Source organism: Haemorhous mexicanus, chromosome 7 (assembly GCF_027477595.1).
Source record: "Haemorhous mexicanus isolate bHaeMex1 chromosome 7, bHaeMex1.pri, whole genome shotgun sequence".
In the NCBI taxonomy this organism is placed as follows: Eukaryota; Metazoa; Chordata; class Aves; order Passeriformes; family Fringillidae; genus Haemorhous; species Haemorhous mexicanus.
In genome coordinates, this window is record NC_082347.1 from 18,095,983 (window position 1) to 18,120,714 (window position 24,732).

A 24,732-nucleotide genomic window follows, 5' to 3' on the forward strand; every position below is an offset into this window, starting at 1 on the left:
AAAAGCAGAAGTTAGCTGCACCCAAAATGGGCCTCTAAACCAGGGTCTAAAACAGAACCCGATTCAACTACTTTTGCACCAAAAGGCATTCATGGACTAGAGGGCTGTAACTTGCAGAATTTTTCCTGCCTTCAAAAAAAAAATTCTAAGAGCTTAATAAAAAAGAAATTAAAGATATTAAAGTAATTGCACACTTCCAGATTTTTTAAAATGAGCTATAATATTAAAGGATGTGCTGGGCTTTTCTAATCATCATTCAGAATGAAGCTATTCTGGCAGACAGTAAGAAGTGCCCTTCCACAAATTTCTTCTTATAAGCTGTGGTTCCAACTCAGAAATAAAACTATATTCCCACTCCCCTCAAAAAGCATTAAATTTCTTTTATAAACACCTTGTGAGTTCTGGTCTCATTTTCCCACTTCTAGCACCAATCTTAAAAGAACATAATTAGACACATAGATAAACCAGTTATTTGTGGTTTGGTTTTTTTTTTTCTAAAAACAATATGCTGCTGAAAATATTTTCTTCCCAATGTGCCCTTTGAGAATGACTTTTTTTTTTTTTTTTTTTTTAAGTCTTGTACTCTCGGAACCCCTGACTATTTTCTACATTATTTTTCCAGAAGCAAAATTATTATGGCTTTTTTGCATACTTTTATTCTGAAGGGCTGATCCTTTAGAGGGCAGATGAGCTAACAAAAAGCCAAGGACATTATCAGCTCCAGCACTTATCCGAAGCCTGACTTTCATCCCACCTCTGTGATCCTGTTTCTGCATTATTTAAGGAGAAAATACTGCAAGTCATGAAGCTTGCTTCATAATGACAGGCTGCTTCAGAGACAAGAAAAATATTGTGCAATTTGTTTTCTGCAGTGAAAAAAACTGACCTCATATTTCTCATACCCGCCCTCCTGGGAGTTTAGTTTCATCTCTTTTAAAAGTTCAGGTGATTCTGATGGATTCTTTTTATAAAGAGGTCCACAGAACAGTTCTGGCAAGCATGAAGTAGCAGACTGTGATGCAGGGGTTGAAATTCTTGTGCCAAATATGCTTTGGGTTTTCTTGGTAAAAGACCACAGCTACTTATTATTTAACCATGCCCACAGATGATGTTTTTCACTGACTTGGGAAGACCCATATCCTGGGGATGGAACATAAAAGCAAAGAATTTACATTCAAGAGTAATTTGGTGCAACTTCTACCACAATGCAGCAGCTGTACCGACAGCTTTGGGGGTTTCTTTTACTCCTTTATTCCTTCCTTCCTTAAGCCTGAGAAAAACGCTAAAACAAAGTCATGGGATCAAGAAGGAAAAGAACTATTCAAGATCAACTAATCTTAATCACACTGAAGTTCTCACATGTTTTCTCCAGCAACAGACAAGCTAAAGAATGTCTATTTGGGCAGTACAGTCATGTACTTCAACGACCACTGTTCCTCCTCCCATGTTCAGCTGCTGATGGTTTAGGACAGTGGCACTGTAGCAATGCTCAGTGCAGGTCTCCTGATATTTCTGATAAGGACACACTGGTAGAGTCTCCCACAAAAGCCTGAGGGTGTAACTGAGGCTCATAGCTAACACCCCTCCACAAAATGCATCTACTTCCACTGACAGCTACTGGGAATATTCCCAAACTGCTGTCTTTGGTGCTCCTTGGGGACCCTCTATCTGCCTAATAAATAAAGGGAAGTCAGAAGTTTCCCTCAAATTCAGGTAGGAATTTGCAGCTAGTGCATACTGGAAAAGAAGAAACTGTCATACAAGGCCTAGCATTACAGCCTCCACAGAAAAGAAAAAGGGGGTTAAAAGGTATTTTTACTGTATGACCTTAAACTGAGAGATATTGACTCAGTGTTGAGACAATGTCTATTTTCTGCAGTTGAGTTACCGGTGAAAAGACAATAAAGTTAGTCCTTATCCATCATCTACAAGTTTAGCAGAAGAGAATCAGTGTCTCAATTTCCACCTGACATAGGGACTCGAAGAGAAAAAAAAGCACAAACAAACAACAGAATAAAGTAAACACTGACTACACTTCACTGAAAACATGAACTACCAAATTTAAATTTCTACATACTCAGGTTTAAAAAAGGTCTTGTAAACTGCAACATCTCCCGTTTCTGCTTTTGCATTTCTGAATTAATTGACTGGTGACAATTACACAATTTATTTTTACGCTCAACACCAATCTCTCAGTTTGCGAGAGCACAGAATTTACCGAGCAATAACGCGTCTGACAAAAACGGAGATGTAAACCACAGTTTAAACAACTCTCAACATTCCACGGAGGATAATTAAGCACCCTCATGATCATTTCCCCTATTCTGGGGGGGTTGGTGGAAGGAACGGGGGTTTCTCGCGGCCGCAGCACGCCCGAAGGCTCCCCCGCAGCCCGGCACAGCCCGGCCGGGCGCTGCCACCGTGCCCGCTCCAGCGCTGCGCTGTGGCGGGGGGGCCGCCTGCTGCATCCCGCTGCCTGCGGCTGCACAAACGCGCTCCCAGCACGCCTACGGCCAGCTAACACAATGGAAACGCAGCCGTGAGGGACAGATTCATTTTATTGTTAAAACAACGCTACGGTACAACCGAGTGGCACACCAGGCCGCCGCGCCAGGGCGGTCGGAGCAGCCCCCGGCGGCCCCGGCTGCGCGGACCCACGGCCGCCCGGGGCGCTCGGTGCGGGCCGGCCGCAACCCGCTCCGGGCCGGGACACGGGGCCAGGCCCGCCGCGGTGCCACTACCCGCGGCCGGGAGGGCTCCGGGGCGCTGCGCGGCACCTTCTGCCGGCAGCGGCGAGGGGCGGCGGGCCGGCCAGGGGCGCGGGGCCGGGAGGAGCGGGGCGGCGGGAGGGCGGAGGGGCGCGGTGCCGCCGTACTCACCGCGCGGGCCGGCGCGGAGCCCGCCTGCACTTCCTGCGTGCTCGGAAATGAGCGGGCGGGACCCTCCGCCGCGCCGCTTAAAGGGGACGGGCCGGCCGCCCCCGACCGCCCCCGGGGCGGGACCGGGTCCCCCGCGCAGTCCCGTGGGGGAAGCGGGACCGCCGCCGCTGCACGGCAGCAGGGAGGGGCCGAGGGACCTCCCTCCGTTCCCTCACCCCGCCCTGCGGCGCCTTCGCTCCCCTGAGGGCGGTGGCGCTCTGCACTCCGATGCGCCCCGGGAGCGGCGAGAAGCCCTCGTCGGAGGGTGAGAGCGGAGCGTATCAATGCACCCTCGCAGCTGTGCCGGCCGGGCCCGCGAGCGGGCCCCTCAGCGCCGCGGCCGCACCGAGCGCGCCCGGAGGCTCCGGCCCCTGCGCTGCCCGCTCGCACCGCTGCCCAGACGGACAGTGACCCTGGCCCTCCCTGGGAACAGCCGCGGCACTGCCCGGGCGCCGACAGCACAGCTGCTCTGCCTGCCCTGGAGCTCCACGGCTCGCAGAGGTCCAGCAGCAGCAACACCACAGTGATGCTGATTTCTCACGTGTTAGCAAAACCCTGAAACGTAGCCTTTATGGTGGAAGCATGAAGCAGAATTTCCCAATAATTATTTTTTACTTATCCGAGTATTTATGTACAGTTCTGTATTTCCAGAAGAACATTTCATTACCCTATTTTTTTTTTTTTTTAATTATTAGTTTCCTGCAGGGCTTGACCTGGAAGGAAGCCAGGCTTGGAAACTCATGTAGCTTCCAGCCACGTGCATGAATGGTGGCTTTTAAACCATAGTTTAAAAGGATAAATGTCAGGAAGCAGGTAAGATAGGAATGTTCTTCCAAAGATAGGTACCAAATGGTTTTGGTTCTGCTCATCAAAAACAGAGTCAGAGAAAGCCAGTAAAGGCTTATTAGGTACAGGCCTGCACCCCCTAACATGACATCACTCTGCTGGATTGCCTGGGACTGTTCACCTGCCTCAAAGGCAGGCACTGAGGCTTTCCAGAACAGAGCCCCAATGGTCTGAGCAGCAGAGGCTGCATCCTTTGTCATGCTACTGCTCCGTTGAGGTCTGTACCCCATTTAGCACAGAGCAGCCCTTTGTCTTCAGGCAGGCATAAACCCATTTGTTCATAAATAGCTACACCGCACAGAGTGGGAGGGGGCTGGGTGTCCAAGGAGCAGATTTGTTCAGTCTAGATTTCAAGCTCTCAGACAGCAAAAGATCTTTCCAGGGAATACCTTAAATGAACAGGGAGAAGACATCTGGCTGGTGTTTCCATCCATCCAGACACTTTCCTAGCCATTAAAACTTGTCACAGTGCTAGATCATCATTTTAGGTATCCCTCAAAAATATACTTAAAATGTATATTCATAGAAGAGAATTATCAGAGGGTTTTAAATATTCACATATGCACTCCTCAAACTAGGTAAATGGGGCTTTATTACTCTTTTTAAACAGTATGTAAATATACTATTTTAAACCTGACCTCATGCAAAATTTCAGTAGTGCATGTTACAGATGACTGTTGAACATCCTGCTTGTCATCTTTGTTGTGGATAATGAGTAGGAGTTAGTAGACACCTTCACACTGGAGACTGCAGTGTTGTGTAGACATAATATTTGTGAGTACAAGATAACGGAATGGAAATAACTGAAATTAGTGATTTTGTTAACTAACCCTGCATTGTAGATCTGAAAGAAACTCTGACAACACTGCAGCACCCACCGGTTGGCTTGCAGAGAGCAACCAGTCTCTGAATATTGTCCTTCAATTTTCCCAGGTACCACCCAGCTGCACCTGAGCTTGCTGCTGATATGTAGGGAGAGCTATACACGGCCTTCCAGGGGATTATACACAGAACACTTCTTCTCCTTCTCTAAGTTCCAGTTTCCTCTGCTTACCAGAATTTTTTTCTCTACCAAAAAGGTTGTTTTTTTCCAGACTGAGAGAAAGAAAAAATAGATTTCTTAACCTCTCGTGGGAACAAGATGGGTATTCATAGTCATCTCTGTATGAAAGGTCTACCATGTCAGGAAAAATGATGGGTGTGCAGTGATGTGTATAGTTTCCTGATTCTTCTATCAGAACAAGCTGTTCTAAGATTAGATATTCCTTCATAACTCAGACTTATATTTATGCAGACAGATGTTATAGTTCCTGTTTGATGTTAATCTTACAGGTGTACTGAGGAATTTCCATGTTGATTGTGAATAAAGCAGGGAATAAAACATTTAGGAAATGTCTGTGTTTTAAGATACAACTCATTTCAGCCTCAGGGTTTTTCTTAGGCATTTGCAGATCTCCTAGCATCTGAGAGCAACAGTATATATATTTATATATTTATGTGACTCAACTTTTAATTTTCCTAAAATATTATGATAGGATATTATGATAGGATGGTTATTTAGGAGACAGACTTTAAAAATGTTTCCCTAAACTTTGCTAAACACTGTTTTTAATTTGGTACAGTTGGGGGAAAGGAAGTGGCTGGCTGGCAATAGCTTATTCAAAAAATAAGTGTTTTCCAGAACAGCATTAGCTCCAGCCTCTAGTGGTTTTGCTTTTCTTTTTCATGCCTTTTTTTTTTTCCTTAAGCATATGTGTGGGCTGGAGGGGAAGAAACAAAAGAAAAAGAGAGAGAAGAGCTGATCTGAGAACATGATACCAAAGTGAAGCAGTAATGTAAATGAGGCCAAAGGAGAAAAGAAAAAAAGCAGTCCTGCAACAAAGGATAGTTTTGTTCTGTTAACCTCTTGAGCCAAAATGAAACATGCATGTAGAATAAGAAAAATGGCCCATTATTTTGCCTGAAAATTCTGAGCTTTAATTGTCAAACAATAGTCATTAGTTTGCCTTGACACAAGGCTTTTTGTCAAATACCACAGCTCAGCTTTACTGATGGCACAATTCCAACATGATCCCATGTGAAACCGCTTTCTTTTTCCTGAAGTGTTGCAAATTATTTATAACACATACTGAACAATGCAAGCAAAATCATGAAGAAATTTTTATAGCCCAAAATCAACCCTCCTACAATATTTTCATCATTGTGATTTACATCCCTCAAAATCCTCAGTCTGAGGTTCTAAGTTCCACTCTGTAACCCTTTGTCACTGCTCCTGTCCAAAGGCATCCTGTTGCTCTGGGCAGTGAAACGGGGTCTTGGGAGAGGCCGTGCTGTTCAGCAGCATTAACCCGCGCCTGCCTGGGGCAATGCCAAGCTCCAGCTCAGGCTCTGCTGGCAGTGCTGCAGTGTCAGCACCAGCTGGGCACTGAGAGCCCAGTCCAGGGCTTGCTCTGGACCTCTCAAAGGACACGGTCTTGTTGTCATCGTGGGGCATCAAGGACACGTGTACAGGCGCTTGGAATGCCAGGATATTTTACCTCACTGCTTTCAGAGACTGGAATAATCCCTTGACTTACCTTAGCTTTAGGAAACACAGCTCATCTGTGAAACTAGTTTGTACCAATATACCATGAAAAAACCTTCCTGCATTTATTGTTACTGTGCCCTTTATTTTGCATTGAGCTACATTTCCTTTTTGTCAATGCCTAGGCTTTTGGCCTCTACATCTTTGAGTGCTGAAGGACTGCATATTTTCATGTAGTGTTTTGGGATCAAATAAATAGTAATTCTTTGGTATTATAATGTACTGAATTTTGGACTCAGAAGCATATAATTTATATAATGTTTGGTAAATGAACTGCTATGGATTGCTCATTTCCTGTTGTTTTGGGATCACAGTTGCTAAATTACTTCCTTTCAAAAATTCTCATTAGAAAACAGTATCAACTGACTTAAAATTTATATAGATTCCTTTCATACATTAAAGCAGACTCAATAATTATGGTACTAATTCATGAAAATAGATGATCTTCCTTATCATAAAAACATAATCAATACAATCACAGCTGCAAGTGAATGTAAATAAGATCTAGTTTTATCTGCTATCTGGAAAAGCTTTCTTCTGATAACAGAAGTGCTTACTGTAGTCCACTTGCTTTTTTCTTTGAATAGTGATAGTTTAGCATCTAGAAAAGTGTAGGGAAGGATAAATTGGAATTTTTTACAATCTCTTCAAATAACTTTTTCTCTTTGAAACCAACATATAGTTGCTGTTAGCAACAAATGTTTACCAGGCTCTGTGACAGCAGCAAATGGATTGTGGAAATATTCCTGTGGAAACATTACCACCAGTACAGCGTTGCTCTGGCTGGTGCCATGGGGGAAAAGGAATACAGAAGGGGACAAGCAGAGAGCTGCATTAAATGCCTTGGTTCTGCTGCTGCTCCAGCTGAGAGCAGCAGGCAATATTCTGCAGTGGTGGCTGAGCATTTTTCCTGGCCACATGGCCTTGTTTTTCCTGGCAGGAACAATGGGTTGTGTGCCCACGGTTCCACTGCTCACTTGCAGCTGCACCAGGGTATCATATCAGAGTCAGCAGTAACAACATATATGGAAAGTAATCCATGTAGGCACTGCTGGAATTCTGTACTGGTTTATTTCTGACTATTCCAAAACACCTTTACTATATAGCTTCTGTCTAATAGCACCAAGAAGTGCTGCAGGCATTTTTCTAAAAAGAGAAGAAAATTTTGTCACGAATACATTGACTGCAAAGCAGTTCTGAAACAAAGTCCAAGCAACCATATTCTGTGCCTAGAATGGAAAACAAATAGGAGGGTTTTCACTGGAAGACCTGGTGTTATGCAAAACATACTAAAAAATTACACATTCCTTTTTTTTTGTCCTTCAATACTGCAGAACATTAACCTATGAATACCATAAAGTAACATTTTTAAAATCAATTCTATTAAATTACTTTTTAAATTGTAGACTTGACTACCTAGGATGCAGCAAAAGAAGTTAGAACATTCTATATATGAAATTTAAGCCAGAAAATCTTTCATGAACACTCCTTGTCTGATGAGATAACAATACAAATTATAAAGGTCTTTCGGCTGGTTATCTGGTTGGGGTTTTCTTCTGTGCTTGAAGGCCACATGCACCAAAGCTCAAGCTATTCAGATAAATATTTACAGTAAGTGGAATCTCTCTAGATAGAAATATTTGGGCTTTCTTAATCTGACATTCATGTTTTATGCAAAACACTCAGTATATCAGTATTTAATATGTGCTACTGCATGAGCAGGTGTACCCACTGAGTCTGCCCAACCATCAATAAAACCATCACCACCTTCCACACAAAATAAAAGCAAACTGTAGAAAGGCACAGGACAGAGATGATCATCCATGCTGATAGTTTAGTAAACAGTTAGTACAAAGCCAGTGTTCATTTCTTCGTTCACTAGACAGGACCAGAGACTAAGAAACTTCTATTGTTCATTGTCTGTACTGTGCTGCTCCATTGTTTGCAATATTTATCTACTCCAGTTTAGGGTTTGGGTTTTTATGCTACTGTTAAGACTTGTCTCTCACTGCCCAAAAAAGATCTCCCTCCATTTGAGTAAAAACTTCAGCCAGTTCATAAAACAAATTATTTGTTTCTCTTGTTTCTGGTACCATTCATTGTTGCATATACATCATTAAAATGTTTTTAAGTGCAGCATTTTTCATATTTTTAAACTCCTCTCATAAAATGGCATGGAAGTAATAACAAATCACCTAACTACCTTGATTTTATTAGAAGTACTTTTCCAATGACTGAAAAACTCTCACAGGTCTGTAACAGTGTTAAGAAAGGGCAAAAGGAAGGTTCCCTTGTCAAGAGAGAACCCTCCTGGGTACCACAGAATATCAACAGACAACCAGAAAAAAATACCATAGCTCAGTTGAGCAGTTGAAAATACTTTGTTTAGATTTTCATGGAAATTGGCATCTGTTCCTGTGATGCATAAAAGCAGTGGCTGATGGAAAAGTGTTAAAATATGCTGTTGAGACTCCACTGTTATCATTATAAAACCAATGGGTAAGGATGAACTGATTTGCAAAGTCAGGATCAAATGTCACTGCATTCCTAGCAGTCTCACAAGTTTCTCTTTAATTGCTGACTTGTAATGATTGTTTTATCTTTGTTAGGAAAAAGTTTTGCTAATCAGCATCTAGCAATGACTCACATCTGTTGGTAAAATGAAACTCCAAAACAAATTAATTCAAAGCAAGATTTTACATTAGAAATGCAATTACAGGAGAGCTGAACATTTTGAAAATCACTTGAATTTGTTCCCACTCCTTCTCAAGAGCAAGGAAAATGTGTTCTTGCTTCTCCTTTCCTGTCCCTATTTTTAGAATTAGAATGACCTGATCTGGCAACCTGTACCCCATTTAAATTATGGAATATCAAGTTCAGAAGTATTAGATGGAATCGAATCGTTATAAATGACATTTCTATTTCAGTTTCATTCTCTTTTTAATTTAAATGTAAAGAATGTCAGTTACCAGTTCTGGCACTATGCTAGACAAGCAAGGATTCGCACTATTTTAAAAAACAAATCATATTTATGACAGGATAAGCCCAGAGACAAAATGTTTTTTCAAACTGACTTTTTCTGCAACTCAAGCATCTTAGAAGCTGTGTGCAAGCTGTTTAAATACTGATGCACACTCACAACATGAAGATGTTCATTATGAGTGCAGACAAATGCAAATAGTAAAATTTGGCCATGTAAAAAACATAGCTTAACTAGTGAATGCTAAAATGCTGCTGATAATTTTATGTATGTTTTCTGCTCTCCTTGAGATACGCTTAAATCTTGTATGACAAGATCTTCAGTGCAGACTTGATGCCTTTCATAGCCATAAAGGTAATATGGGCTACTCATATCACTGTGTTTCAAGGTTTAATACCCTTGAATAGTGTTCTGCTATGTATTGCCTAGGAAATATAATTCTCATTTGAAATCATAACAATTAGAAGCAATCTCTAGTTTAAGGTCTAGCATTTCCAAGCATGCATTTCACATTTTCTAACACGAGGAAACCATAATGGAAACTCAGTAAGCAAATAGAATTGAGTCCACAAACATTACTTCTGTTGGTTACAAAGTTGTCTCTGGTGGTAACTTGTTGTTACCTAACTTGATTGCTTACTTCATCTTTGTGCATGTAAAAATGGGGATCAATATTCTGCAGTATAAATTAAAGTATTCTTTGTAGTATTTCTACAAGAACTCACATCATCTGTTTTTCCTTGGTATTTAACTAACTGTCACAGTTCATTTTAACAAATGATCCTGGGTTAGACCTCCAACAGCAATGTTTTAAAATAAAAATCCCTATAGGCAGCATAAACTATGCCTTTCTGTTTGCTGGCTGGACCAGGCCACTGTTCAGAAAGCTCTGCACAGGAAAAACAGTGAAGTATGGATTGCAGTGATTTCCTCACTCGATGCTTAAATCTCCCTCAATTATTTATAGCCTATACCAGAAACAATAATTCTTGTCTTCTGCTGAGACTCTTAACCACACCAAAACTATCTTGGAGAACAGTTAACCCTGTTTGTTTCTCACTGGCTGGTTCCCAAAGCTCTGTACACATTTAAAAAATATCTACTATGGCTCTGGTATTGATCTCCTGGATCTTTTAATACACTCTTCCCATGTTTCAGTCTTTACAAGTTTTTTAATCATCTGAAGATGAATCCTTACTAGCTTTCTCAAGGAATGAGATCAGCCCTCTCTCTCAGCCTCCTCATCTGTCCCGTCACCCCTTACTTGGGATCCCACCCTTTTGACACGTGCTTTTCCAACAGACAAGAATTTATTCTGAATCTCTTTCATTTTTGTGAAATATTCTTCAATAAAGGGATACTATTCTTGTTATTGACAGCAGTTTGGCAAAAAAAAAGTAGGACAAGTGCATCCTATTGGTTTATTGATTTGCACTCAGCTACAGCTTATACCACATTACATTCTCTGAAAAACTAAGTGGAGTTTTTGGGTTTTTTTCCCCCCCAAAATAACTTTCAAATATACCTAAATACAGGCATACCTAAATACAGGCATCTTCATTCTTCAAGATTCTTTGCAAACCAAATGCTTAAAATACAGATTCATTTGATTTGGTTTTATTAAAATTTTAAAATACTTCCATCCTTAAGCACAGTAAATTCAGAAAGGAAATTGCATTGGCAGGAAGTTATGAAAATGGCACATGTTCCAAACAAAAATCAGTGTTCACATCAAACTCTTCCAATTGTGATCATGTCAAGAAGGAATGCCCTGAACAGCTGAAAAATTATATAAGGGCCTTAACAATAATTTATGTGACCTGCTGAGAGAAGAAAAAATCAGACTAGGAACTGCAGTGATTGGTTGATTGATTGATTAGCCAGATTGAGGCTGAATGGTTCAGGATTTCAAATCTGAAGTACAACTGTAAACTCAAGTAAGTACAACTGCAATGCTCTTAAACTGTTCTCGCTATTTAGATTACTCTGTAATCCATATGAAAATGCTTTCAGGTAATATAAAGTTGCATTTTTATGAATTGTACCTTTTTAACCCAAACAAGGAGTTAATTATTTCTGATGAGCTTAAGGAAAGGTGTACTCATCTATCCTCAGGCAGGCAAAATGCTTTTACTTAACTTCAGAACATTTTCTTTGATAATGGCTCAAAGAAAAAGGTTTCAGCAAGAAATTTGTTGGTTAATGATACATATAACACTTTAAAAGACCAGGTAAAGGCAAAATCCACTACAAAAAGAGAGGAACTTCTGATTTTCTCAGAATGCATTAGGAGTACTTAATTATTGTAACTGGAAGACACAGGTTGCTGTCCCAAAGTTTAGAACTGAAAGTTTAGAAATGAGAAATACAAACCAGAGCTTAAACTAACGACTCAGCTTTACTGGAGAACTTGATAAATGCCAAAAAATATTTCATTCATTGTCTCTTCTAGGTATAAGTTAAAAACTTATTTGTGTTTACCTGTTCTCTAGTGTCTAATATTTCATTCTACAGACTGCTTCCCAACAGGCAAGTTAAAATATTGTACCAGGGATACGTACACCAAGGCTATTGCTACTTTGTCCACATTTTGCTAATACCCTTTGTACTTTTGCTAGTTGAATCTTGGGATATTGGACTTCAGACCAGCAAATGTATATGAATAATGTATTTATGAATGATCCCACTAACTTCAGAGGGACTACTTAAATTTTATGAATTTAGATAGAGAGGATGTGAACTTAGGTTTTCTTTTCAAGATTTTAAGTGCTTGCATAAATTTTTTGTGAATGATTTGGTTCTTTTTCAGGAAGTTTGCTTGGGCTGAAAAGATCAAGATCATCACATTATGGCCCATCTGCACTCTGTTCATGGGGACTGTTGCCTGGTGCTTTTGAATATTATTTCCAGTATTTTGTTATAAATTTACCAGTGTAGCTACAGTGAGAAACAACACTTTCAGGTAAGCTGAGTTTTGAAACAAAGTAGTTCAAAATTATAAGCAATTTTCTTTTACTTTCAAAAGTTCTAAAGTAGAAATATTCTTTTTATATGTATTTTGAAGCTTGTATTGTTCATAGAAGACTGATACTAAATCAATAAGGAATATCGAATTGTTTTTACTGTTTTTGAGATTTGCACTTCCTTGTGCTGCTCTAAGGACTCTACTGACATGTAAGATTCATGGTCCGTCCCCCCCCCCCCCCCCCCCCCATCTGTCACAACTTAAAACACAGATCAGGTAAACCATGTCATTTCTGCAGATATTTAGAAAAGGTTGGCAGAAATTTTTAGCAAGTTATTGCCTCCAACCTGTATATTTAGGTGAGTCATTTGTTCCCTCTGAATTCACTTTCCTCAGGGCAGCCAAGTGCTTAAGTATTTCTGGCACCAATGGAAATAATCATCTGCTCTATCACTTTTTTCCCATGTGGGAAGTACATTTACTCTCCAAAGAGGAACTGAAACAAATTGTCACCATTTTGACTAGTAGCAACACAGAACAAACAGGAAACACTTCAAGGGAAATATTTACAAAAATAGCATACACAGAAGATATAAGAAACTTTTATATTATGAATGAATACTTAAAAGCAATAATCTATTTCTTGCCAACATTCATGAACGGGAAAGGAGTCAAAATTAATTGGATTAGGAAACATGTAATTTTTCATTAAACTGCACTTAATGCAGGTAATTGTGCATGGAATCTGTAATTATGGGCCATGTATGTATTTTGTATGCAGGACCTATGTCCAGTAGGATAGGTAGCAATAACTATTAGTAAAATTTTCACACAAATTAATGGTTGAAACAACATTGACTTATGCTGAAAGTCTAAAGTACACACTAGTCCCTATATCCGCTGATTATTTCAGCATCACTTACTGTCCCACTCACCTACTGTACTGCAGTGTTATCCACAGATTCTGTTGGATCAGAAACTGGGTGTTTCACATCTCTGTTGCATACTGTTGCTGAAGATACTGGATAAAGTTACTTTCTTCCTTTAAGGAAGAAAAAAACCCAAACAAAACCAAAAATCTTGATGCCTTGGTTGCTCATGGCAAGTGAGAAATTCCCATTTATAGACATAAGATACAGGAAACCAACTAGATAAACCATAAAGTTACCACAAGTGTAATTTTTGTCTCCTTTTTTGTAGATCTCTCAGTAGAAAAAACAGCCCATATAAGGAGATTAATTTTCAGTGCCCTTTGTGTCCCAAGTGTGCACTCTGACAGTCATGTCATGCCAATGAAGATCACCGTGGTGTCACAGCAGAGCTCCTCCTGCATTCAGAGCTGTGTGTTTGCTGTGCATAAGATTACTCAACATGGCAAATGTCTGTGCAAAGGAAAAGCTGCTGTGCCTACTGCTTTTCTGAAACTAGGACAGGATCAAGTATACAGTCCAACAGGGAAGCTCTTTCAATTCCAACACACAACTTCATATCCCACTTTTTGCAAAATGAAAATCTGTGTTCAGGTTTTGGCAGTCTGACTCAAGACCATGTTTCTGAAATCACAGACTTTAATGGAAACATAAAGTTGATACACAAAACAACATCTGAAAACAGATCTGAAACATCTAAATTGGACTGTGACAGGAGCAAGCTTTGGTAGAATTGGATTATTTAGAATAACCATCACAACGCTAACAACGAGTCACTCGGGAATTACATCCCAACATTGTAGCAAACAAAAGGTTACCCTTAACCATGGTAGATTACAAATAAAGACAAAAGTAGTGCTGATCATTTACTCTTCCACATAGAACATGACTCACAGTCTGATTGTTCTCCCAAATGTCACTTACTCTTGCAAGGACGACATTTTTATATTCCACCTTAACAAATTCCAGTGACATTTGCCTTGAGTAGTTTCAACAGCAGAGTTTTAGACCAATGCTTTCTGTGCAACTGTTTTTTATTTTTTACTTTCAAAGTAATAGGTTTATTTGGAATTATGTTATGGCAGTGTCTGTGCATGGCAGTATACGCAATTTGGAGCTGAGAGGAGGTCTCCAACCCACTTAACAAGACTGCAAACAAAATCTCTGTACTTGAGTATCTGCAAAAGGTGTGCTGAGGCAGAGGACATCCTGTGGCAGAGCTGCAGGAGGGGGTGAGAAGGCTACATAACTTCAGGCTGTGAAGGAGTTGGATGGCTGGTTCCAAGGGCAGCCTGCAGTAACCCACAGCCCAAGAGGCAAAAACTCCCCCACCACCATGCACACACAGAAGGGAGGAGGGGTGTCAGTAAGGCAAAAGAATGGAAACTTGAAATTACAAGGACCTGCTGGAGGAAGACACTTCCCTGAAGCCTGAGGTGACCCTGCAGAACTACTTCAGCACTCTGCAGGCTGGAGACGGAGGACCCATCACATCAAGGCTGAGGCTGGAGCTGCGTCAGGCAGCCCCATCTGCTCCCTGTGTAACAACCAGCACAGCCAGCAAAGGTGACAGGTGACAGTATCAGGGGACTCTCCTCCGAGAGGCACCGAGGGACCCACCCATCAACCTGACTGATTACCAGAGAGCTGCAGCAGGGATATCACCCAGAGCCTCGGGCAGTCTCCTGACCATCATCTGCTGCTGTTGTTCCCTGCGTGCACCAGGAATACAGCCAGGAGTGCTCTGAGGAGGATCCAAGGACATTACATATCCGTGGGAGTGGCGCTGAGGGACTCACGTGCTGGCAGCTTTTTCATCAGTTCTCCCTGTCAAAGGGAAGGGCTTTGAAAGGGCCAGGTGAATCTGGCAAATCAGCAAATGGTTAGGGGTCTAGTGCCACAGCCAGGGGTCTGGCCGCTCCTGGGGACTCTTGCTGAAAGCCTGGGCTGGCGGAGTCTGATGGGGGCCCACCTGCCAGGAACAGCCAGAGCACGTCTGGTCACAGGCTTGCCAAGCTGGTGAAGAAGGCTTACACTGAAGCTGCTGAGAGAGGGAATCCTCAATCCATTCCACTCCCACTCATTTGATGCCAGCACTAGGAAGGGATGCCCAGAGCTTGGAGAGGGATTGCAAATCAGCAAGAGAGAACCTGAAGTGCTGTGCAAGGGAATTCCAGCCATTCCTGCCAGTAAGTCTGCTCCATCAGAGGCCCAACTTAAATGCCTTTCTGCAAATGCACATAGCATGGAGGTATAAACAAGAGCAGCAGGAGATTGTGCACACCTGCAGGGCTGTGAGCTTACTGGCATCAGGTATGGGGTAGGATGGCTCCTATGACTGGAGTGTTGGAGTGGAAGGATACAGGCCCTTTTGGAAGGACAGGCAGGAAACAGGAAAAGGAGTGTTGCCCTCTATGTCCATGACCACATGGAGTGTTTGGAGCTATACTGGGGTTGGATGAGGAGTTTATGGGCGAGGATTAAAGGGAGGGCAAGGACAAGTGACATTACAGTCTAAGGCCACCCAAGCAGGAGATGAGACCCTCTACAGACAGAGGTGCTGCCTCATATTCATAGGCCCTGGTCCTCATGGGGGACTTCAATTACCCCAATATCCATTGGAGGGACAACACAGCAGGGCAAGAGATTCTTGGAATACATGGATTCTCCAAGTGACCGAGAAGTAAACGAGGAGAGTTACTATGCTGGACCTTGTTCTTTCCAACAAGGAGAGGCTGGTGGGGAATGTGAATCTCAAGGGCAGCCTTGGCTGCAGCAACCATGAAATGGTGGACTTCAAGATCCTCAGGCCAGCGAGGAGGCACACAGCAAGCTCACTAACCTGGACATCAGGAAGGCACACCTTGGCCTCTTCAGGGATCTTCTAGGCAGAGTACCACGGGATAAAGCCTGAAAGGAAGAGTGACCCAAGAAAGCTCGTTAATATTCAAGGATCACCTCTTGCAAGGTCAGGACCGTTGCAACAAAGAGGAAGTCAGGCAGAAATGTCAGGAGACCTGCATGGATGAACAAGGAGCTCCTGGACAAACTCAAACACAAAAAGGAAGCCTATACTTCCCCCACAGAAAAAGGGTGAAAGCAAGGACAGACAGCCTGAGAGGAATACAGAGAAATTGTCCAAGCAGCCAGGGATCAGGTTAGGAAGCTAAAGCACTGATTGAATTCTATCTAGCCAAGGACATCATGGGCAACAAAAAAAGGCTTCTACAGGTACATTGGTGAAAATGTGAGCCCTCTCCAGAAAGAAATGAGAGACTTGGTTACCTGGGACATGGAGAAGGCTGAGGTACTCAATGTCATTGAGTACATTTTTGCCTTGGTCTTCACCAGCCAGTTCTTCAGTCACTCAGGCCCAAGTTTGCATGAACCCCTTTGCCAAGGTGGCAAAGGCAGGGACTGTGAGAGTAAAGAAACACCCACCACAGGGGAAGACCAGGTTCTGAACCAGCTAAGGAACCTGAGGGTCCACAAGTCCATGGAACCTGATGACAAAATATGGAAAATAAGGTGACATGGCATCACTAAGGGCAAACCCTACAAACGTCCTTCTACGACAGGAATGCAGTGCTGGTCGGTAAGATAAGAGTGATTGATGCCATCTACCCGGACTTGTGCAGAGCATTCAACACTGTCCTACATTACATCCTTGTCTTGAAACTGGAGAGGCATGGATTTGATGGATGGACCATTGGTGGATAAGGAACTGTCTGGATGGTCACACTCAGAGTTGCTGTCAACAGTTCAGTGTCCAAGTGGAGACCAGTGATGAGTTCCTCAGGGGTCGGTATTGGGACTGGCACTGTTTGACACCTTTGTCGGCGACATGGACAGCAGGATCGAGGGCACTCTCGGCAAGTTTTTCTGTGACACTGTGTGGTGCAGCTGGCACAATGGAGAGAAGGGATGCCATCCACAGGGACCTTGAAAGGCTTTAGAGGTGGGCCCACACAAACCTCATCAAGTCCAACAAGGCAAGTCAAGGTCCTGCACCTGGGTCAGGGCAATCCCAGCACAAAGACAGGATTAAAGGAGAATGGATTGAGAGCAGCCCTGGGGAAAAGGATTTGGGGGTGTTGATTGATGAGATGCTCAATATGACCAGGGAATATATTTTTACAGCCCAACAAGCCAACTGTATTCCAGGCTACATCAAAAGCAGTGTGGGCAGCAGGTCAAGGAGGGGTTTCTCCCCCTCTACTCTATTCTTGTGAGACCCAACCCAGAGTGCTGCATCAGCTCTGGCATCTCCAGCATAAGGACTTCATGGACCTGTTGGAGCAGGTCCAGACAACAGTCACAAAGACTGTCAGAGGGCTGAGCACCTCTCCTATAAAGACAGACTGAGAGAGTTTGGGCTGTTCAGCCTGGAGAAGAGAAGGCTCTGGGGAGACCTTAGAGCAGCTCCCTTTTTGGGGAGACCTTACAGCAGCCTTCCTAAATGAGCTACAGGAAAGCTGGACAGGGAGTTTTTATCAGGGCGTGTAACGTTAGGATAGGGAAATGGCTTTAAACTGAAGAAAGGCAGATTTAGGTTAGATATTAAAAAGAAGTTCTTTAATATGAAGGTGGTGAGGCACTGGAACAGGTTGCCCAGAGAAGTTGTGGACGCCACATCCCTGGCAGTGTTCAAGTCCAGGCTGGATGGGAATTTGAGCAACCTGGTTTAGTGGAAGGTGTCCCTCCCCACACACTGGAGTGGGCAGCAGGGCAGGGAGTTGGAACTAGATGACCTCCAAGTTCCCTTCCAACACAAACCATTCTATGATGTTACTACTCTAATTTATTAATTCAGTCTAAAAATCCTGCGTAGCTTATTTATAACTCATAAAAGAAACTATGATTGTACAAGACTGTATGTTTTAACATTACTAATATGGAAAGTGATGGAAACTAAATGTATCAGACAAACATTCCTGATTGCCATCAGTCTATACAGCTTATCTTGTATCAAATTTATCTATCTCCATTGTGCTAAAGGTAAGAGAAGTTAAGACTAATAAAACAAATTCTCTTCTCATTAAGACAAGACAATACATTTTACAAGACTTCAAATGTTGAATCTCAAGTCCTCCACTGAGTTACTAAATGTTTGCTTCCAAACCAAGATACTGGCTTTGTTAGTGCCAACATCATTCTAACACTTGTCACTCGATAGCAAGTTCAGTAATCTGGGAGCCTGTTTCCCTCCTCCTTCTGTATATTGTTTGTGCTTCCTGCTTAGATCAAGTGGTTATATGCTAACAGCCACTATAAAAGTAGCAGTTCAAGTATGTTTTACCATCTCAGAACGCTGTAACACAGGATGGTTAGTCTAAAAACCACCGAGGATGAGGTGCAAGGCCATTTGCACTAAGAAGTTGCCAAACAGAACCATACGCAAAATGGCAACTTAGAAAGAAGTACCAGAACTATAACTCTTATCCAGCTTGATATGTTTTCTGAAAGGAGAGAGTACCAATTATAGTCTTCAGCATAAATAACACACTTGAAAAACTACCAATAAAGGGATTTGCCAATTTTAAAGTTAGTTGTTGATTGTACAAAGAACAAGTCAATGGACTTCCCACTCTTTGCCTCCTTGCTTTCCTCAGGAGTCCATTACCTTTCACAAAGAAAATTTTAGCTATCAAACTTGTCCATAAATTTTGCCGCTGAGTGTGAAACCATCCAGTTAGCATATACACTATCATTTGCATATCTTGAAAACACAGAGTTAGTGCCATCGAATCTTGTGAGTGGAACGGGGCTCTCCTCAGGCCAGTTCGGGTATGACATGCCTAAAAATGAAAACAGATAATTTTTTCTGCACTGAAGAACCATAACTTCATGTGCAGACAGTAAGGCCCTTGGCAAAACTCCCTTCAATACTTTAAGCCAGTCCACTGGATTTTGTCCCAAATCAATTAATATAAATGATGTTTTGAAATCCCTGAAGCAGAAATTCAGATGCAGGCAAAAAACCTGGATAAATTAAAGTGCTTACTCAATAAAAAATTGTGTGCGTGCATGCACATGTGCATAATAAAAAGCTAAGAATTGTTCTTCTCATAAGCCTCCAACTTTCCATAATTTTATATTTTAACAATCATGTAGCAATGTATTGCTTTGCAAGAGAAAGTTCTTGCTGTACAGGAAATGCTCCAAGAATTAATAAACCTATTTGGGACAGGATCCAAAGTCCATTTCAATGATAGAATATTTCCATTTACTTAAATGGCTGCTTTTCCTTTGGCTTCAGTGAGGTTCTGGGGACATTTTCACACCCCTACCAGGGGTCCCCTGCTCAATTTCAGGAATTCCCAGGAGTGCAACTGAGTAAAGTCCAACAAAGCGCTGAGCACTCCTGTCTTGATTCAGCATTTCAAGTTGTATTTCAGGCCTGTAATTATTTGCATTGAGTGCAGTAACTGTTTCTGTGTTCAGGCACAAGCGATAACCAAAATGGATGCAGAGTGCTTAGCACCATGTTGATCCAGCTGTGCAAGCACAGAACCATAGCGAGACTGAGATTTTCAAATACAGAAATCTGATTCTGTTGCTTATTAAGCATTCAGTATCTGCCACCAACCTTGTGGCAACTTTTTTCTGCTACTTCACTAAGTGCCCCAAAATGAACATGAGCTGAGAAAACCTAATGAAGAAAATAACAGCTAAGGTATAGATCAAAAATAGACCCAAAGCCATGTATTAATGGCAACTTTTAAACTAAAAGATCCAACTTTTCAGAAGTCATACTGCGTGAAGAATGAAAAATGTATCTAATGTTAGTAAGTATCTAAAACCATGTAGATTATTTAATCAGAAGACAAAATATAGGAGTTTTGGCAAGAACCATTTTTACTGTCCATCTCACCATCACAATATGAAAGCATATGTTCTTTTTAAAAACACTTGCTACATCATTGAGTCGAGGTTTAGTACTAACATGTTCATAACAAATCAAAGGACGTGAAAACAGCTGATATTTTCAAAATGCCCATTGTTAATTAAGTTTTCAAAGGATTTTGCATGTCAGTTTAGTCTGTATATAATATTTATATACAGTATTTCTACCTTCTGTATATAATAATCTGTTTTAATCCTATGATACATTAAATACATTTCAGCTTATAGATCCAAAATGTACTAATAGCAGCTGAAATTTAGACATCCTTCTGAATAAATGAAAAATGTTGCAGATGAGTCTTATCACTAAGTAATGGCAAAAAACAGTAATAAAAAAAAGTCTATTGCTTAAATTAGAGGTGCAGAATCTAACATATTTTAAATGTCGTAGCCTCCCCCAACAGGACAGTTGAATTAGATACTCATTAGCATTTTATATTTCCCCTGAGAATACTTCCCTGATCTTTTTATTTTTTTTTTTGCTTTTACTGTATGATATCTAGCAATTTTACTTATTTTCACATCCTTTTAAAAGGTTTATTTTAGACACAGCTGCAAAATGACTAAAGGATGATCCTGATGCAAACTTTGACATTTACCAAAAGAAAAAACAAACAAACAAACAAAAAAACAACCCAAAAAAAGCTTCCAAGCAATTTTTGATTGGCTTCATTCAGACAAGAAACACTGTAATGGGGTTACAGAGTCTGAGAACAGTGCAGAAGAAAAATCAACTTTTTTTGTGTGTTGCTAGAATCTAGTAAATGCATGTGAAATTCTACCATAGAGTTTGTTTTCAATCCATGTGGAAGGGAGGGTTCGAGGGAGGGGAGCATTATTACAGTCCACGAGAGGTGTCTCCTCTTCGGAGAGCCCATCATCGTACAGTAAGGAATCGGAGGGCGTGGAAGCTGCAAGGTCCAAGTAGTCCTGAGAAATGAAGACACAAAAAGCTGCATTAATGCACGTGGCAGTGTTGCTGTTTGGGAAAAAAAGCATAAATGTGCACCTGCTTTCTTTACAGCAAGGAACTACAGACCCACTGCATTCACCCTTCTCTAGAACCTCTGGCACTTGAGGAGGCTCTGCTTTCCAGCAGCCACAGCAGCTCTGGAAGCATCTGATTTGCCTGAACACTGCCCCTCCTAGAGATATATGAATACTTCCCCTACTTAATTCTGCACATCAGTAGAACACCCAACAAACTGAAAAGCTGTCCTAAATGCTTTGTTTGACCCTCAGCTGCTGGCATGCCTGATCCATATGTATGCCTGGAATATATATATATGGAGATACATATGCATGCTTAAAGGACAAGGTACTCAGATCTCATAATCATTTTACAAAAGCTATTACATAACAATACATAAAATAACTACGTAAATATTGCCAAATAAAGCTTTGGTTGCTGTTCTAAAACTAAATATTTAGGTCACCAATAAGAATTCATTGGTTTTTATTTATGTTGCTGAATTGCTTTGATGCAAAAAAAAAAAAAAAGAATGTGAAGCATTTTCAACTAATTTAAAATGTATTAAATACTACATTCTTCTAGTTCTAGCTCTCTAACATTATTTATTTAGGAATAACTTCTCACAATAATGTTTAAATTATTCCTATTATTTAAAGAAAATAGACAGGCTAATGATAATCCATTTACATTTTGGGCTGAAGTCACCAAAGCTATCAGAAGAGGTAATACTGCTTTCAAATAGCTGCATGTATGTAGAAGGAAGCAGATATGTAAATACTTCAAGATTTGATGAAAAATAAGTTACTTTGCTTTAAAATAAAATTAAAAAGTAATTATTTCCGTACATTCAAACTCAAAAAATCACAAAAACTTTCAAAATCCATGCTTTCCACACTTACCCTACTCTTCACCATCATTTTCTCTAGTTCCTTGCTGATCTCAGTAAATGTTGGTCTTTTATCAGCTTCTTGCTTCCAGCAGCGCAACATGAGGTTGTACCTGGGACCCGTCACAGGGTGAAAAAAACCCAAACTGTTAGAAATGGCTCTTGCTTCTGCTCTAATGATTCACAGCACTGAACTTAACTGTGGCATAAAGGCCATCCACAAGTGCATCAATCTCTGTTGTGAGTACTGTTAAATGTTCCCTGGAATTAACAACTGACACTCACAACAATGGGCTTTTATTTTCAAGAGTCTCCATGAGTTTAAATGATGATGCACTTGGCTGTCCTTGAAGGACTGTAGTCTCAGGTTTCACTTTCTCAAGGGACCACCTCAAATGTAGGGCAGCATGCCAGATTTCTAATTCACTTTGTATATGACACTGAAGAAATTTGTGTATCAAACTGAAAAACTCTGCTGTTATACCAAAAAGCAGAAATTTGGTTTTCATTTGTTCAAATTCTTAAATTTCTGTAAACTTTTCTTCAAAGCGAAGCCTAGTCTAAGACTATTTGCAGAAACTAATGTTCTTTTGATTACTTTTATTATTGTTCTTTTGATTAAACCTATATATATTCTCTTTTTAACTGCCTTCTATAATATAGAGTGTGGAAAGGAAAGTGAACAGAGCTAAAGTTTTTAGAGTTGAGCGACTATTAGACAGACATTGGCAAGTTCTGGAAGTGTAACTCCCCAACCTATGCAATTCATGTCATTTTCCTAGCTCAGCTGTTCTCAGGACTGCGTGATCTGTCCACATAAATGCTCTAATGGTGGAAACAGTGGGCTTTGAGAACTACAGGAAGCTATTGAAAAGCACTGCATTTTATGCCTACATCCATGATCCCTCTCGTACTTGACTGCCTATAGGAGAGAATGCAATTTGAGAAAAAAGGTCCTTAAAGTGGGCTTTCACAAGCTGTCAGAAAAATTTCTGAGTAAAACAGAATAAAATCTGAAAAAAGTCAGAAAAACATTATTTAGTTTCAATTAAAAAAATCCCAGAAACTCAGATGCGGTCAGCTTGCCTAAACTAATAATTATCAATGACATAAAATGTTTGTGGAATGAGTATTCCTCACGGAGATGAAACAAATAAAGATTAGTATTATATATTTCCTAGATGATATTTGCCAATCATTCTTGTAAACTGCTACACTGCCCTAAATTTGAAAATACTTAATGTTTTTCACTGTATGTTAAAAAACCTATTATTTATACTATTATTTATTTAAACCTTTTTTTCTCAGCACAGATGCGGTCAAAGCATCCTTCCAACTGAAAATCAGTAAAACGAGTGGTCACAATGATTAAAGCCTGGGAACTTTCAAAAAACCACAACCACAACCAAATTTGCAGGCTGAACATAAAATCACACCTCCTCTCCAAATGCCATGGAAGATCACAGACAAAAGATACTTCACACTGACTGTGTTTTAATAAATCAGCTAACAAATTGTGAACTGTCTCCAAAGCCATGGCTTATCAAGTCACAGAAAATTTTTATCTTCAAGGGTGTAGATTTCTGGGCCTAGGTACAATTTTTCCTCTGGAAACTTAGAGACTGTGCATGGAATATCTGTTTCAGTTGCAGAAAGTACTATGACATTTTCTTGAATATTTCAGCTACCACTGCGTTTTATGTAAGTTTCCTCCTTCCCCTCAGAAGTTTTGAATGTACAAACTCTTTTAATTGTTTGGCAAGCATGTTATTCAATACTCTACAAATGGTTTGGCTATAGCTGTAGGCATTCTGTGGGCAATTCTTCCCCCTCGCTTTACTGTTCATTAATTTCGTGACATTCTTTAGCATGACATATTTTGACTATATCTCTAAGAAATACAGAATAGTATTTATGAGGCATTTATTTAAACCTTTCTTTTTTCAAGTATATTTATTAATGTTTTCTGAATCTAATCAGATCAAGAGTTACTTACATTTCTTCACTGCAGTTTTCTGGTCTCTCCATTCTATAGCCTGTTTTTAGGAGGTTAAAGAGTCTTTCAGGAGCAATACCTGGGTAAGGATTGCCTCCTAAAGTAACAATCTCCCATAGCAGAACTCCAAATGACCATCTGAAAAAGACAAAACGAGCTTTTATATTGAGTGGTAGGTTTCAGGAGCTTAGTGTGGCATTTACACAACAAATCTCCTCCTAGTATTTTCAGAACCCAACAAAAATCAAGACACCTCATGCCAGAGCAGCTGTTCAGACGCAAGCCGTGCATCTTGTTCCCATGCTCATTGAAAAGGCTAGCAACCAAGAGAGTAGAGGAAACAGATACCCCTCTTTTATCCATTGACAAAAGCTAATTATACCCTGGGAAGATCCATCTTCTCTAGACAGCAGAAAGAGGAAGTCCTTCCTCTGGTGGCCCAGACCAAAGACTTGCTCCTCTGCTGCACAGGGCTCCTGCAGAAGTCTAACCTCCCTAATTAGCTCTTGTATTCCGAAATAACTCTAAATTAAATTTACAGAGTTACCACAGGACTGGTTTGCTGTCTTGACTATGAGGCAACACAATGTGTTTATTTAAATCACAAGTAACACCTTTGATTTCAGCTGGTCTCTTGGGTCATTTCAGTGATTCAGGACTTAATTTTCTAAGAGTTGATGAAAGAAGAGGAAAGAATTTCCTCTGGAAATACCAAATGCCTAAAATGAACTTTGACACAGAACAGAAGA

At 40.8% G+C, this 24,732-nt stretch overlaps 2 protein-coding genes across 3 annotated transcripts in view; both read right to left on the reverse strand.

Moving 5' to 3' along the window:
- CSGALNACT2 (chondroitin sulfate N-acetylgalactosaminyltransferase 2) overlaps positions 1–3,034 on the reverse strand; it is a 32,865-nt gene extending 29,831 nt beyond the window's left edge. For both annotated transcript variants that reach the window (XM_059851254.1, XM_059851255.1), the window contains exon 1: positions 2,880–3,034. The gene's annotated coding sequence lies outside the window, so the exon portion shown is untranslated. The remainder of the gene's footprint in view (positions 1–2,879) is intronic.
- A 10,809-nt stretch (positions 3,035–13,843) lies between these two features.
- RET (ret proto-oncogene) overlaps positions 13,844–24,732 on the reverse strand; it is a 78,812-nt gene continuing 67,923 nt past the window's right edge. The window contains exons 17-20 of the mRNA XM_059851259.1: positions 23,984–24,121; positions 22,001–22,100; positions 20,911–21,058; positions 13,844–19,020 (exon numbers count right to left, since the gene is read on the reverse strand). Of these exons, the coding sequence (XP_059707242.1) occupies positions 18,863–19,020; positions 20,911–21,058; positions 22,001–22,100; positions 23,984–24,121 (544 nt within the window). The 3' untranslated portion in view covers positions 13,844–18,862. The remainder of the gene's footprint in view (positions 19,021–20,910; positions 21,059–22,000; positions 22,101–23,983; positions 24,122–24,732) is intronic.